The 14,929-nt window shown below is 46.0% G+C and overlaps 1 protein-coding gene across 1 annotated transcript in view; it reads right to left on the reverse strand.

The window, feature by feature from the left end:
* Positions 1-14,593, reverse strand: part of LOC131188233 (GRAM domain-containing protein 2B-like) — a 60,216-nt gene extending 45,623 nt beyond the window's left edge. The window contains exon 1 of the mRNA XM_058163349.1: positions 14,490-14,593. Within this exon, the coding sequence (XP_058019332.1) occupies positions 14,490-14,542 (53 nt within the window). The 5' untranslated portion in view covers positions 14,543-14,593. The remainder of the gene's footprint in view (positions 1-14,489) is intronic.
* Positions 14,594-14,929: the final 336 nt, after the last annotated feature.

Below are 14,929 nucleotides of genomic sequence, written 5' to 3' on the forward strand. Positions count from 1 at the left end.
TGGCTGGCCCCAGAGTGGGATGGGAATGGAGATTTTGCAATATCCTTCCCCCAGGAGTGGGGAGGGAATGGGGATTTTGTAGTATCCTTCTCCTGGAATGTGGTGGGAATGGAGATTTTTCAGTATTCTTCCCCTGCCACGCCCACCAAGCCATGCTCAAGAATCAGTAGTAAAAAAATTTGGATTTCACCATTGATTACAACCACATGACATCACTTTAGCATTCAAAGCAACTATAGCCCTCCAAAACATCCTAAGCAAACTAAAAGACCCAACAGCCCCAGAAGAAAAAAAAAATTAAAAGTGATCTACAACACAGAGTGTAAAGACTGTAACAGCCACTGTATAGGACAAACAGGCAGAAGGCTGTCAGGGCATCCATGAACACACAACTAGCAGTCAGAAGACCCAATTAAAACTTCTTAATTGCAAAACACCTGAAAGACTTCACCATAGTTTCAACTGGGAAACTGTGACCATCCTAGACCAAGCCAAGTCCAAAGGCTGGCATTCTTATAAATCAGAATGGAACAGAATAAGAGGGTTGGAAGGGACCTTGGAGGTCTTCTAGTCCAACCCTCTGCTCAGCTATCAACAGGCAAATCAGCCATCAATAGGCAATAGAGATAGACATCATCATTCGAAAGAGGCAATCGAAAAATTAAAAAGGAAACAAAAAGATGAAAATGCCATCTCTCTAGCAAAACATCCGGATAAGTAGATTAACACCAAGATTGGGGGAGATGAAAGGAGCCTCTCGGGAAGATTGCATTATGTTTGGCAACTGGGCATCCTTGGGCAATGGTATTGTCACCTGCAAATCTTTTTAATTCAGAAGCACCCTTTGCTTAGCTTTGTAGGTGCTTCTGACATGAGTACAGTTAGAACACCAAGACAGACCAACAATCACTAGTTGGTTGGTCTAGTGCAGTGATGGCGAACCTTCTCAGCACTGAGTGCTGAAAAGGTTGTGTGGAAACGTCCTGCGCATGTGCTCCAGAAAAGCCAAATTTCTGGGTGGTAGCATGCATGCGCGCCTGACGATCAAGTGGCCAGCGTGCATGTGCAGGCAGGTTTTTGGCACTGTCGCGCTCATGAAGGGATCACTCCGGAAAAGCCAAACTTCCGGGTTCTGGCACGCATGCACACCCGACAAATCAGGTGGCCGGCGCACATGCACACACCATTTTTGGCACTGCCACGCACGCAGATCATCCTGAACGCATGTGCATCAGAAACCCAGAAGACGAACAGGCAAGGCCACAGGTGCCAGGCGACATGGTTTCGTGTGCCACTTTGGGCACGCGTGCCATAGGTTCGCCATCATGGAACTAGACCAACAATCAAACAATCAGTAAACAACCAAGGAACTATCAACTCAGACAAACATTCAAACAGTAAACCACAGCCTAATCCTAGTATATAAAAATAGAGCAAACCCCACTCCCTCCTAGCTCTGATGATGTAACCTACTTGGGTAATGAAACATCTGGAAAAAAGCAACCAAGATGAGCACCAGATGAGAATCAAGACCTCTGTAAATGTTTCTGATACTGAGAGTAACTAAGAAGAATCTCGATTTAGTTGGAATTTTGCACCTCTTCTTACTTTTGTTTCAGAAAGCTGCTTTTACAATACATGTCAGATTTCTCTGAACTTGAAATCTTTCAGGATTCATATGTTTACTTCAAGGTTCAAAGACAGAAACCGGTGAATGTATGGCTGCACCTTGTTTCTAAGCACGCTGATAGGTGATGTGCACACAGATGAGAGCAGCACATAATGTGCAACTGATATTTTCACATATTGTAGGAGAGCCTCATGTAAAGGCAGTCCTCAGCTTATGAATACAATTGGAATCAGAATCCCATTGCTAAGCAAGGGGGTTGTAAAGTGAGCCACGACCAATTTTACGACCTTTTTGCACAGTTGTTAAGCAAATCCTTGCAGCTGTTAAGTGAATCGCACAGTTGTTAAGCAAACCCGACTCCCCGCCATTGACTTTGCTTGGTGGAAGCCAGATGGGAAAATTGCAAATGTTGATCACATGATCTGGGATGCTGCAATAAACACATGCACCAAATTTTGATCACATGGGTGTGGAGATACTCCAATAGTCATAAGTGTGAGGACTGGCCATTTGTCAATTTTTTTTCCCAGTACTGTTGTAACTTCAAATGATAGCTAAATGAATGGTTGTAAGTCGAGGACTATCTGTATTTTACTGCTCGCGGGGCATAATTCCATCGTAGACATAATAATGCCTCTTGCCTTAAATACAAGTTGCAATCCAGGCTTCAAATGTGTGGCTTGGCTAATCTATTTTTAAGCATACATCCTCTTTGCTTTAAAATCAGGGTTGACAACGGATGGGCAGAGCATGGATTTAGCAACCATGTAATGAAGGCATCTCAGATGAGAGCAGCACATAATGTGCAACTGATATTTTCACATATTGTAGGAGAGCCTCATGTAAAGGCTTAATGTTATACTTAAAGAAAAACAAAATAAGTTCCTTCTTTTTTTTTCAAGTTGGCACAATAACTAGGCATTAAAGCTCATTGCAGGAGACGTGGCAGAGCAGCCGATTGTTCCTGAATCACAATTTCCTGCTTGTTGGCAGCTTTTGTGCCTTTTCTTCACAGTAGCCATTAGTATTTTGGCTCTCAGCCTTTTCTGGCAGAACTTCTATTTTGAGAACTATAGGAGAGGGTGTGGAAGTGCAGGGCAGGGAACAATTTGAGCTAAACGTCACACAGGGAACGGTGACAATCACCTTGGTAAAAGAAACCTCAGAGAATCAGTTTGAAGTAGTGGTTAAGGCATCAGGAAGGAAACCGGGAGGCGGCCAGTTCTAGTCCTGCCTTAATGGCATGAAACCAGTCGCGTGACCTTGAGCCAATCCTTTATCTCTCAGCTCTAGAAAGAAGGCATGGTCAAACCACTTCTGAAATCTTGCCAAGAAAACTGCAGGAACTGGTCCAGTCAGTTGCCAGGAGAGTGTGACTTCAAAGCACCAAAAAAAAAAGAAGAAGAAGAAGAAGAGAAGAGAAACCAAACGAAAGGAAACTAGTCAGGGCTGAGTTTGTACAATCCCCTGAACCCAGTGGTGGGATTCAGCCGGTTCAGGCCAGTTCAAACGAACCGGTTGTTAAATTGCTGGCTGCCCCTGCCCCTCCCCACCCTGCCCTTTCCAGGAGTCCCCACGCATCCTGTTTTTCCTCCCAGGAGGCTGCAGGGAGGCCTACTAGGCCCAAAATGGGGCACAGGGCAGGGGGTTCAGCATGGCCCCCCCACGACCCATTTTTGCTCCCAGGAGGCTGCAGGGAGGCCTACTAGGCCCAAAACAGAGTGCAGGGGTGTGTGGCACAACCCCCTGAGGTCCGTTTTTGCTTCCCGGGGGGTGCAGGAGGCCGAGTACTGCCTGTCATACCCCCTGGCCACACCCACCCACCCAGTCCTTAGGGCAGAGAACTGGTTGTTAAATTATTTGAATCCCACCACTGCCTGAACCATAAATACCATACAGCCATACAGCCTTATGTTATATGAACCCAATCTTAAGCAAAGCTGCAAAGATAAGATTTCAATTTGTTCTGCATCTATGAACCAGGCCCTGGCGGGTCTGTGTTGTTGTGTTACCACTGAACTAAATGGAGATGTACTTACGTGCTAGGCCTGTTGTCTATAAAGGACATTCTAGGCTCAGGCATTTTTCAGAAGACAAGGAAAATTTATTTATATGTGTTAGGTTTGGGCAATAACGAGGCAGGAGACCAGGGTAGTGACAACAGCTCTTTAATATACAGTGAACCCAGCAACTAGTACTGAGGAAAACCTCTCTTTATATATATTTCAGCCGGTGGTTTCAACCAATCAGCAACGTGCTAATTCCCGCCAAAACTCCCGCCAAAACTCTTAAAGATACATTACACTCCTTCCCTCCCAGAAGGCATTTTACCATTATTTGCATAATTTTAGCATATTATTTCTCTACGTAGTCACGCAGGTAAACTGGGCGTTTCCTAACCCTTCCGGACCTGCGCAGTTCATTTTCTGGGGTTGAGTCGAGCTGACCGGAGGGACTGCCTGTTCCTCGCAGCTCCTCCTCCAGGCCATCCGGCTTTGGATTACTTGCCGAGTCGAGCCTACTGTCCTCGGGAAGGACCGGAGGGTGTCGCTGGACCTCGTCTGAACCAGATAAGTTCCCCGTTTTTTCCCGGCTGGAGTCAGTTATGGGTTCAATCAATGAGTAGTCAGGGCCCGTTCCGTCTATCTCTGGTCTAGTGTTAATCCTATTCCTCAGCTGATCTATGTGACGTCTCCACACTCGGCCGTCCTCTATCTCTACAAGATAAGACTTGGGGCCCGTGGTGTCAATGATTGTTCCCTTTAACCAGTTTGGGCCGTCACCGTAATTGTGCGCCCATACAGGACTCCCTATGGTTAGTTCCCTTGTTTTGCCTGATATTGTTTTGTACCCGTCTGGCGTGTAATTCGGGTTTAACCGGTCTAAGGGGCATCTTAGTTTTCGCCCCATCAGTAGCTCCGCTGGGCTGCGGCCAGTAGCTACACAAGGGGTTCTGTGTTGTACCGTTAGGAATCGTCAATTTGTGATTGCCAATCACCTGCGCCGCTTCTTGACAATGCCTCTTTCGCGCTCCGGACGAAACGTTCAGCAAGGCCGTTCGTCGCAGGGTGGAAAGGCGCTGAGAGGGCATGTCGGATGCCCTCTTCTGCTAAGTACCCCTCAAAAAGTGTCGCGGTGAACTGTGGCCCATTGTCTGACAGAGAGTGTCCGGCAGCCCGTGCGTAGCGAAAAGGTGCCTTAGTGCTGAAATGACAGCTTCAGCGGTTGTGGATTTCATTAGGATGATCTCCAGCCATTTGGAGAATGCATCCACCACTATTAGAAACGTTTGGCCATGGAAAGGGCCAGCGAAGTCTATGTGTATACGGGACCAAGGGCCTTGGGTTTCTCCCACTCCCGGACTGGGGCCGTTGGTGGTAGTGGTCTGGACTCCTGGCACCTTTGGCATTTGCCAACCTTGTCGCTAATCTCCTTGTCCATTAGGGGCCACCACACATAGCTTCTAGCTAAACCCTTCATTCTCACGATCCCAGGGTGACCTTCGTGCAGAAGTTCCAGAACTTTTTCCCGCAATTTCTCTGGAACTACCACCCTATCCCCCCAGAGCAGACACCTGCTTAACGCGTCCGCATGCCCCAACTCCTTTCCTGGCCGATGCCGCAGTTTATAGGAGTAGGCGGCTAAAAAGATAGTCCATCGGGTCAATCGGGGCGAGAGTGCCACAGGCGTTGGGCGGTCGCCAGCCAGTAACCCTAACAGTGGTCTGTGGTCTGTAACAATTTCAAAGTCTCTACCAAAGACGTATTCGTGAAACTTTTTTACTCCTGAAACTATAGCTAGGGCTTCCCTATCCAACTGGCTATAGTTCCTCTCTGCCGAGGACATTGTTCTGGAGTAGAAGGCTATTGGGGCTTCTGTGCCATTAGGAAGCCTGTGGCTGAGCACAGCACCCACCCCGTAGGGGGAAGCATCGCAAACTAATACCAATGGCATTGTGCTATGATACTGGATCAGTAAACTATCACTCGAGAGTAGGTTTTTTACTGCCTCGAATGCCCTAGCTTCCGTCTTTCCCCAAGACCAAACAGTATTCTTTCCCAGTAACTTATGTAGCGGCTCGGCAACGGTTGCCTTATTTTTCAAAAAGACCGCGTAAAAGTTCACTAGACCCAGGAATGCCTGTAGCTCTGTTTTGTTTTTGGGCGCTGGAGCCTTTCTTATTGCCTTGACCTTGCTCTCAGTGGGGTGAATTCCTTCCTTGTCTATTCTGTAGCCCAAGAACTCTACGGATTCTACCCCTATTTGGCATTTGTTCACTTTAACTTTTAGACCGGCTGACCGGAAAATGCCCAAAACTTTTCTCAAACGCTCCCCCAATTCGTCTAAATTTTCGGCTGATACCAATACATCATCAAAATAGGGGACCACCCCCGGGAGCCCTTGCAGAAGTCGCTCCATTAAATTTTGAAATAGACCAGGTGCCACACTCACCCCAAACTGTAACCGGGTACACTTGAAAGCACCTCTGTGAGTCACAATTGTCTGGGCTTCGGCTGTGTTGGCGTCACGGGCAGTTGTTGATAGGCTTGGGCCAAATCTAATTTGGCAAAAACGTGCCCTTGCCCCAGCGAGTGCAGCAAGTGTTGCACCACTGGGACCGGGTAAGCGCTTTTTTGCAAGGCTTTGTTTAAAGTTGCCTTGTAGTCAGCGCAGATTCTAACTGACCCATCTGGTTTCACTGGGGTGACGATTGGCGTCTCCCACTTTGCATGATCGACTGGCACTAGTATCCCCTGACTGACTAGTTTGTCTATCTCCCTGTCAATCTTGGGTTTAAGGGCAAATGGGACCCTCCTTGCTTTTAACCGTATGGGGGCTACCTGGGGGTCTAAATTGAAAGAAATAGGGGTCCCCTTGTACTTGCCCAGGCAGTCCTTGAAAACATCTTCGAATTCGTCCATGAGTGTGTCCTTTAGGTTAAAGTCATTTCTGTAGATGCCAGTCACTCCCATGCCCAATGCTCGGAACCAGTCTAGTCCCAACAAGCTTGGCAGGGTCCCTTCGACTATCGTGATGGGCAGGGTTTTCTTGTGTGGTCCGTACTCGACGCGGACGGATGTTGTCCCTCGAACAGGGATGCGATTCCCTTGGTAGTCTTGAACTTTTAGCCGCTGTGTTTGCAGTTTGCGTTTGGCGATGTTCGGCAAAGCTTTCGCAAAAGTGTCCCAGGACATGATTGTGATCGCTGACCCTGTGTCCACCTCCAGCCGGCACGGCACTCCTTCAATTTTTGGTTTTGTGAATATTTTCTTCTCTAGGCGGGTCGCCGCACGGCCCACTATTACGGTCGTTCGGTTTGACTTCGCGCCCTTTTTTTCTTGACCAATCATGGGTCGCCTTGCCGATCCCGCGCTCTGATTGGTTGGTTTGAATTTTCGGCGGGACGGTTGAGGTGCTCGACAAACTTGAGCCAGGTGCCCCCTCTTCTCGCACCACCGACATGTAGCGTCCTTGAACTTGCATTGATGACGCTGGTGTTGCCCTCCGCAACTTCCGCATTCATCCCGGTCTTCTTTTCTCGGTCTCCCGGTGTGAAAAACTCCTTCCTCATCCTTGCCGTCTGATTCGGTCTGGACTTCTTCGTTGTGGACCGGAGTTGATTTCGCGCTCGCCGTTGGTGTGAGCGGCTTTTGTAGGGTTTCCGCCGCTTGGGTGGACATCTCATGAGCTCTGGCTTCGTCCAGAGCGTTTGCCAGCGTTAGGTTGCTTCTGGATAGCAGCCGCCTCCGCAAACGAATGTCTCTGACCCCACGGATGAGTTGCTCCAACAGTTCCTCATCCAAATCTCGGTACCCACAATATTTGGAGGCTTTCCTCAGGGCGGCCATGTAATCGCTGATGGACTCGCCCTCTTGCTGTCTGCGCTCTCCAAATTCAAAACGCTGCACATATTTGGACGGTGTTGGCGCGAAATGGTTCTTCAATAGGTTCTGCAGAGTTTGCCACGATACCGATTGTACCGGCGTTGGCTCTGCCAGGGCTTCTGCAATGTCGATGACCTCGGGACCGCAGTGGCTCAGGAAATACGCCCTTTTTCTGTTGTCTGGAACTCCTTGCAGTTCGTTCGCCTCGAGGAAACTCTCGAAACGGGTCATGTATGTCCCCCATTTCTCCTTGGATGGGTCAAACGGCGCGGGCGGTGTGTAGCTGGCCATCGCTGCGTTCCGCCCTGAATTTTGCTGGGTTCGGTCCTCGTAGTGCGTTCAGCTCTTTCCTGGTGCTTTTAGCCTCGGGATCCCACCTTCGTCGCCAGTGTTAGGTTTGGGCAATAACGAGGCAGGAGACCAGGGTAGTGACAACAGCTCTTTAATATACAGTGAACCCAGCAACTAGCACTGAGGAAAACCTCTCTTTATATATATTTCAGCCGGTGGTTTCAACCAATCAGCAACGTGCTAATTCCCGCCAAAACTCCCGCCAAAACTCTTAAAGATACATTACAATATGGATGCCCAACTCACTCATATTGACTCCAGACAATTTATAAAGATAAAACCCCAGCAGAAAACCAAATTAAACCCCCATCCCCCACCTCCAATGACAACAATCAGATCGGCTGTATATCAGGGGTCTCCAACCTGTGGGCTATGTCCCATTACAGTCTGTGGCCTATTTGCAACCAAGCCGTGTGCAAGATGGGCTGGTGTACATATGCACTTGCAGCCCCGCTTGGTGAGCAGCAGACAACAGCACTCGCAGCCTCACTTACATGTGCAGTGGACTCTGGTTCTCATAGCCCCACTCATGCTCGCAGCAGGCACTGATACTCGCAGCCCCACTTGTGCAAGCAGCAGGCGCACATGCCCACCACTCACACAAATGAAGTTGTGCACGTGTGCATGTGCAAACCTTCACTCACACAAAACCATACCTTCCCACTCTTCCCCTGTGCTGGGCCACCAATCTGGAAAAGTTGGGGAATGCTGCTCTATATCACTCTGGCCTGTTGACACAAACATAGCTTCAGGGCAGGAGTGGGTTTCAAAAATTTTGGCAAGGGGTTCTCTGCCCGGTTGCTGGGTAGGCGTGGCCATAGTGGGTGTGGCCTAGTCAGCCTCCTAGGGAGGCGTTTTTGCCCTCCCCAGGCTCCCGAGGTGTTCCTCGAGCCTCAGGGAGGGTGAAAACAGCCTCCCCAGGTTCCGGAGGCTCTCTGGAGGGCAGAAACTGTTTCCAGCCTTCCCGAACTTCCAGTAGGCCCATTTTTTGCCCTCCCGAAGCCTCCGCACATGCCCTGCACTTATCTGCATCCAAAACAGGCTGCATGGGAACTCCTGGGAGGGGAGGGGAGGGGTGGGCAGGCCAGCCAGAGTGGGATTTGGGGGTTCTCCGAACTGCACAGAATCTTAGCTAGAGATTCACCTCAACCTCTGCGAACCCCCTGCAGCCCACCCTTATTTCAGGGCCTTACGACAGGGTGCCTAATTAGGGGCCAATCTTATCCTCACAGATGTTCCACAGATTAGAATGGAGTATTGCAGACTAATTCTGCTGCCTGGCAGTAGTTCGATTCTCACTGGCTGAAGGTTCTCAGCCTTCCATCCTTCCAAGGTTGGTAAAATGAGGACCCAGATTGTTGGGGGCAATAGGCTGACTCTGTAAAATCCGCTTAGAAAGGGCTGTAGAGCACTGTGATGCAGTACATAACTCTAAGTGCTATTGCTATCATGCTCAAAAATTGTGATTTTTGGGACTGATAAGGGGGCTAGGTATGTGTCCTGTGTCTATATGGGTAACATGATACAATTTGGGGAGTCCACTTTCTTATTTGCTCTTTAAAACACTGCATTGGTTTTTATGCCATTTCACTCTATTTCCTACGGTAGTTCAGTCTGATTTTACTTTACAGTAGTGGCCAAAATTGTGGAAACCTTTTGGAAAAAGTGTATTTTTGAGGTTTGATGGCTAATAACACCACTTTTTTGTTTTGAGTTTCAAGATAATCATATTCCATTGCTGGAATGGCTTGGGAATAGCCCAATTGAAAATCTATGGAGCCGACTAAAGAAACTTGTTAGTCAGAAGCGATCCAGCAATAAAACCCAGTTAATAGAAGCAATCATTCAATCTTGGTTTCACATTATAACAGCTGCAGAACTAAAAGACTTGGTTCACTCCATGGGAAGATGTTGTAAGGTCGTAATTCACGCCAAAGGTTACCCAACTAAAAACTGACATGGTGGTAATTTTTATATATCTCATTTTTTTCTATGGTGATAATTTTTTGAGATATTTTGAAATAATAATATCTCATTTTTTCTACGTGTTTCACTTTTCTTCTTTATACTGTAACTGCTATTCTAACAGCAAACCCTTCATAAAAGTTATTGCATTACATTCTTGATTAAATTATATTTCCATTGATATGTAATTTTATGGTACTACTCCAAAAAAAAGCGGTGTTCCTAGCTAGTTTTAGAAAATACACTTTCCCTAAAAGGTTTCCACAATTTTGGCCACTACTGTAAATGTTTGCCTTGATCTCTGGACCATTGGCACTCAGGATTTGCTTCCAACTGTTATAAAACTGCATTTATAGCTCCGAAGAACCTTGATTCTTGAGACAAAGTGATAGATGATAACACCTATCCCAAAGTCAATCTGCAAATTCTTTGAGTGAGCAGAGAGTAGGATTAATTATTAGCACTACTTCATTTATCTATTCTGTTTCTATTTCATTTCTTCTGGTGTATGGCATTTCTGGTAACAGCTTAGACTCTTACCCTTCTGGATTGAAGGGTTGTGTCTGTGCATATATAGACGCAAGAATGGTGAGCTCAGCACAGTCTCTTGCCTGATTCAGCAACTTTGTTCTTACAGCAGATACCAAGAAAATAGATTCTATCTACCTACTGAGTGGTAGCTCCAAGGCCCATCCCCTCTATCGGTACTGGGCTGCATCTCTTCTGCACAATTCTTCAGCCATTCTCATCCTTTTGGGTGAGAAGAAATCATTTGCACTTTTTGTTCCAAGCCAAACAAGATTTTTACAAGATGTTCATGCATTTAGGGTGCCAAGCCCACATCTCCAGGGGCAAGATCCTGCCTTTCTTCCCAGAGATGTTCAACTTTCCTGACTTGCAAACACCTATTCTTCTCCAGAATTCTCTGTAAAAGAATTCCTTCCAAAGCCATTTTCAGAGGCTGCAGATTGTAAACAAACCAAAACACACCAATCGCACCTTTTAATTCCTCACAGTTGTTGAGTAACTGCAAAGGCCTCATGAAAATATTCTTAAATATTTTAAATTTAATTTTAATTATTATATTGTATATATAGTATATTGCCTTATACACTGTAAGCCGCCCTGAGTCTTCGGAGAAGGGCGGGGTATAAATGTAAACAAAAACAAAAACAAAAATTATTAGCCGTTTTTGTAATTTTGATATGTTTTAATTTGTTTTAATTGTACATATTTTGTATTTTATCTCCGGCTGTACACCGCCCTGAGTCCTTCGGGAGAAGGGCGGTATAAAAATTCAATAAATAAATAAATAAATAATAAATTTGAAAGCCATCCAGAGAATGAGGTGAGCAAATAGAAGCCTCTGAAACTACAGGCAGTCCTCTACTTATGATAATCGAGTCCAAAATTTCTATTGCTAAGTGAGACAGTTAAATGAATTTTGCTCCATTTTACTACCTTTCTTGCCACAGTTATTAAGTGAATCACTACAATTGCTAAATTAGCAACATGGTTGTTAAGTGAATCTGGCTTCTCCATTGACTTTGCTTGTTAGAAGGTCACAAAAGGTGATTACATGACCCTCAAGACACTGCAACCGTCCTAAATATGAACCCATTGCCAAGCATCCGAATTTTGAACATGAGGATGCTGCAACGGTCATAAGTGTGAAAAATAATCATAAGTCATTTTTTTCAGTGTTTGTTGTAACCATTTGAATGGTGACTAAATGAACTGTTGTAAGTTGAGGACTACCTTTACTCAGATCAGCAGACCATATCTAGAAACGTTTCAAAACCTTAATGTTAAACGCACACATCAGACTTGATTTTCCACCCAGGACGTGAATTCTCCTATCCTACCATAACATGCTAATTTTGCTTCCAAGAAAGGTATAATTTTGTATAAAACCCCTCTCCTTTTAATTGTATTAACACATTATAATATTACAAAGATACAGCCATTTCTTGTGTAAGATAATAGCTTGGGGAGAAATCAGGTATTGTTATGACTATGCTAGAGGAATTTCTGACATCACCTTGGGAAAAATGTTGTTTACCTGAGATGTCAAAGAGCTGCTATGAGAGAGAGTTAAAATTACTCCCCCAAAATTATTTTCTAGAAGCTTTGTCCATTGATCAAATAGGTTCATAAATCAAATCAAGCTTTGTCCATTGATCAAATAGGTCCATAGCAAAGACACTTTGCCCAGCATTCCGAAGTTCATGAATGAAGGCAAATACTGTGTTTCCCTAAAAATAGGACCTACCCCCAAAATAAGCCCTAGCCCAATTTTCATTGGCTGTGTGTGGGCTGATGGTATCTGACAGCAGCCCCAGGCTGTGCAGCACAGGTGAGTTGAGTACCTGTGCAAGCAGCAGGCAGAAGCAGAGGTGAGACACAAGGCAGGCGGGTGGCTGTGGGACGCTCATCTTCACGCGGCGACACCAGCAGCAGAGGCGATGTGTGTGTGTGTGTGTGTCAGGTGATCCAGATGCATCATGTGGGCTGCGGGAAAGTCGAGCAGCAGTGAGCCAAAGTGGCAGGCAGCTGCGGTAGACTTATCTTCACATCCCGCACAGCCTATTGGGATCGCATCCTTCCGCTCCACACGTTGGGATCACCTGTCTTCCACTCTGTGCCTTCCGATCTGTGCAGCCCCAGAGTGCGCTGACCAAGGGACTGGCAGGCTGCAGCTGCTCTGGATACCATTGGTCACCGTGTGCTTGCTGGCTCTTATGTCAGGGGGCTGGGCGCCAGCCAGGCTGATCATCCTAAAATCGTGTTTTCCCAAAAATAAGCCCTAGTGCAGTGGTAGTCAACCTGGTCCCTACCGCCCATTAGTGGGCGTTCCAGCTTTCATGGTGGGCGGTAGGGGTTTTGTCTGATACTGAAGCACTTTCCTTTTTTTTAATTTAATTGACTTTTTAAAAAATTTTCATAGCATTATTTAAAAACATTTTCATTAGGTTTTCATAAAATTCCCCGTGACAATTTAAATTTCTGAAAATATATTTGTATCGCCCATGCATAAGTTTAGTTCACGTCACGTAAGTGAAACTAAATGGCGCTATAGTGCCACCACAAACAAAAAAGCCTCGTCCCAGAATAGCTCGCGCATCACTCCCCACACCACCCAGCTGTAACAGACAAGCAGAGCTGGTAGCCGACGCCCCCCCCCAACCCAATCCACAATGCGCGAGACGCATGCGCAGACGACGATACACGGTACATTACTGTGGAACTGGTGGGAGATTAGAAAATGTTACTACTAACAGAGATATGAAAGTGGGCGGTAGGTATAAAAAGATTTACTACCCCTCCCTAGTGCTTATTTTGTGGCCCAAAAGAAAATAAGACCAGGTCTTATTTTAGGGGAAATATGGTATATTATCCCAGGATAATCTTGCAGAATCCAATCTGGGTCAATCACCAGAACCAGAGGTTTAGTCTTCTGAACTTTCAGACACTTTCTGGATCATGCCCATCAATTCGCTAGAGAGAAGTTCCCTGAGGATGAGCTCCAGCACAAGTCTAAAATCTCATAAGACTAAACCTCTGATCCCAGTAACCAACTAAGATTGGATCCTGCATTCAGAAGTTGAGGGGCGTCAACCTCTTTTCCAAAGCACTGGATGGCAAGACAAGAAAGAATGGATGGAAACTAATCAAGGAGAGACGCAACCTAGAAGGAAGGAGAAATTTCCCAATAGTGAGAACAATTAACCAGTAGAATGCCTTGCCTTCAGAAGTTGTGGGTGCTCCATCACTGAAGAGATTGGATAGCCACTTATAATAATAATATCAGAGTTGGAAGGGACCTTGGAGGTCTTCTAGTCCAACCCCCTGCCCAGGCAGGAAACCCTACACCGTTTCAGACAAATGGCTATCCAACATTTTCTTAAAAATTTCCAGTGTTGGAGCATTTACAACTTCTGCAGGCAAGTTGTTCCACTGATTAATTGTTCTAACTGTCAGGAAATTTCTCCTTAGTTTTAGGTTGCTTCTCTCCTTGATTAGTTTCCACCCATTGCTTCTTGTTTTACCCTCAGGTGCTTTGGAGAATAGTTTGACTCCCTCTTCTTTGTGGCAAGCCCTGAGATATTGGAACACTGCTATCATGTCCCCTCTAGTCATTCTTTTCATTAAACTAGGCATACCGAGTTCCTGCAACCGTTCTTCATGTTTTAGCCTCCAGTCCCCTAATCATCTTCGTTGTTCTTCTCTACACTCTTTCTAGAATCTCAACATCCTTTTTACATCGTGGCGACCAAAACTGAATGCAATATTCCAAGTGTGGTCTTACCAAGGCATTATAAAGTGGCACTAACACTCTATGTGATCTTGATTCTACTTGTCTGGAATGGTAAATGGTCTCCTACTCAAGCAGGTGGTTGGACTAGAAGACCTCCAAGATCCCTTCCAGTTCTGTTATCCTATGCTATTCTCTTGTCCTTGGCTTCTCAAATTCTGCCTAACCAATTAGCTTCTCCTGTGATTTAGCCATTTCTCACTTTCAATCACACTGAAAGCCACCCTCCATCCAGTGAGATATCTGACCCCTCTACTCTCCCATACAAAGGAGTACAATAAGAAATCCTACCCAATTTAATAAAATATGATTGCAAGAAATCCTGCCCAATCAAGACACTTACGGACGGCTTGGTGATGCCAAGGCAGGATCTTCAGACAGCTGTCCCTCCTTCATTTCTCACCCTTTCACTTTGGCCTCCTGTATCTGCTTCCAGTTGTTTTAAACCACAGGTAGAGAAAAGTCCAAAGCTTACCCTGGCAGGTTTTTACCTGCTTCAGACACTCCAGGAAGTTGGTGTTGATTGGAGAACAAAGAGGTTGAGGCCTCTTTTGTAACACAAATTGCCGGGAAACATATCCTTCAAAGGGTGCCCTTGCCATGACAGGTGATTTCCCCTAATTCCAAGGAAATTGCACCTTAGTGTTGCCAAAGATAACCAAGCACCCTTTGCACAGCCTGTTCTTAATGTACTTGACAACACACCTGGGAGTATGAGCTATAGTGACACGCTTATGTTTTATTCATGGCAGGTGGTAGAGAAAAACCTCCTGCTTGCTTTTC

The sequence above is a fragment of the Ahaetulla prasina genome, chromosome 1 (assembly GCF_028640845.1).
Source record: "Ahaetulla prasina isolate Xishuangbanna chromosome 1, ASM2864084v1, whole genome shotgun sequence".
NCBI lineage: Eukaryota > Metazoa > Chordata > Lepidosauria > Squamata > Colubridae > Ahaetulla > Ahaetulla prasina.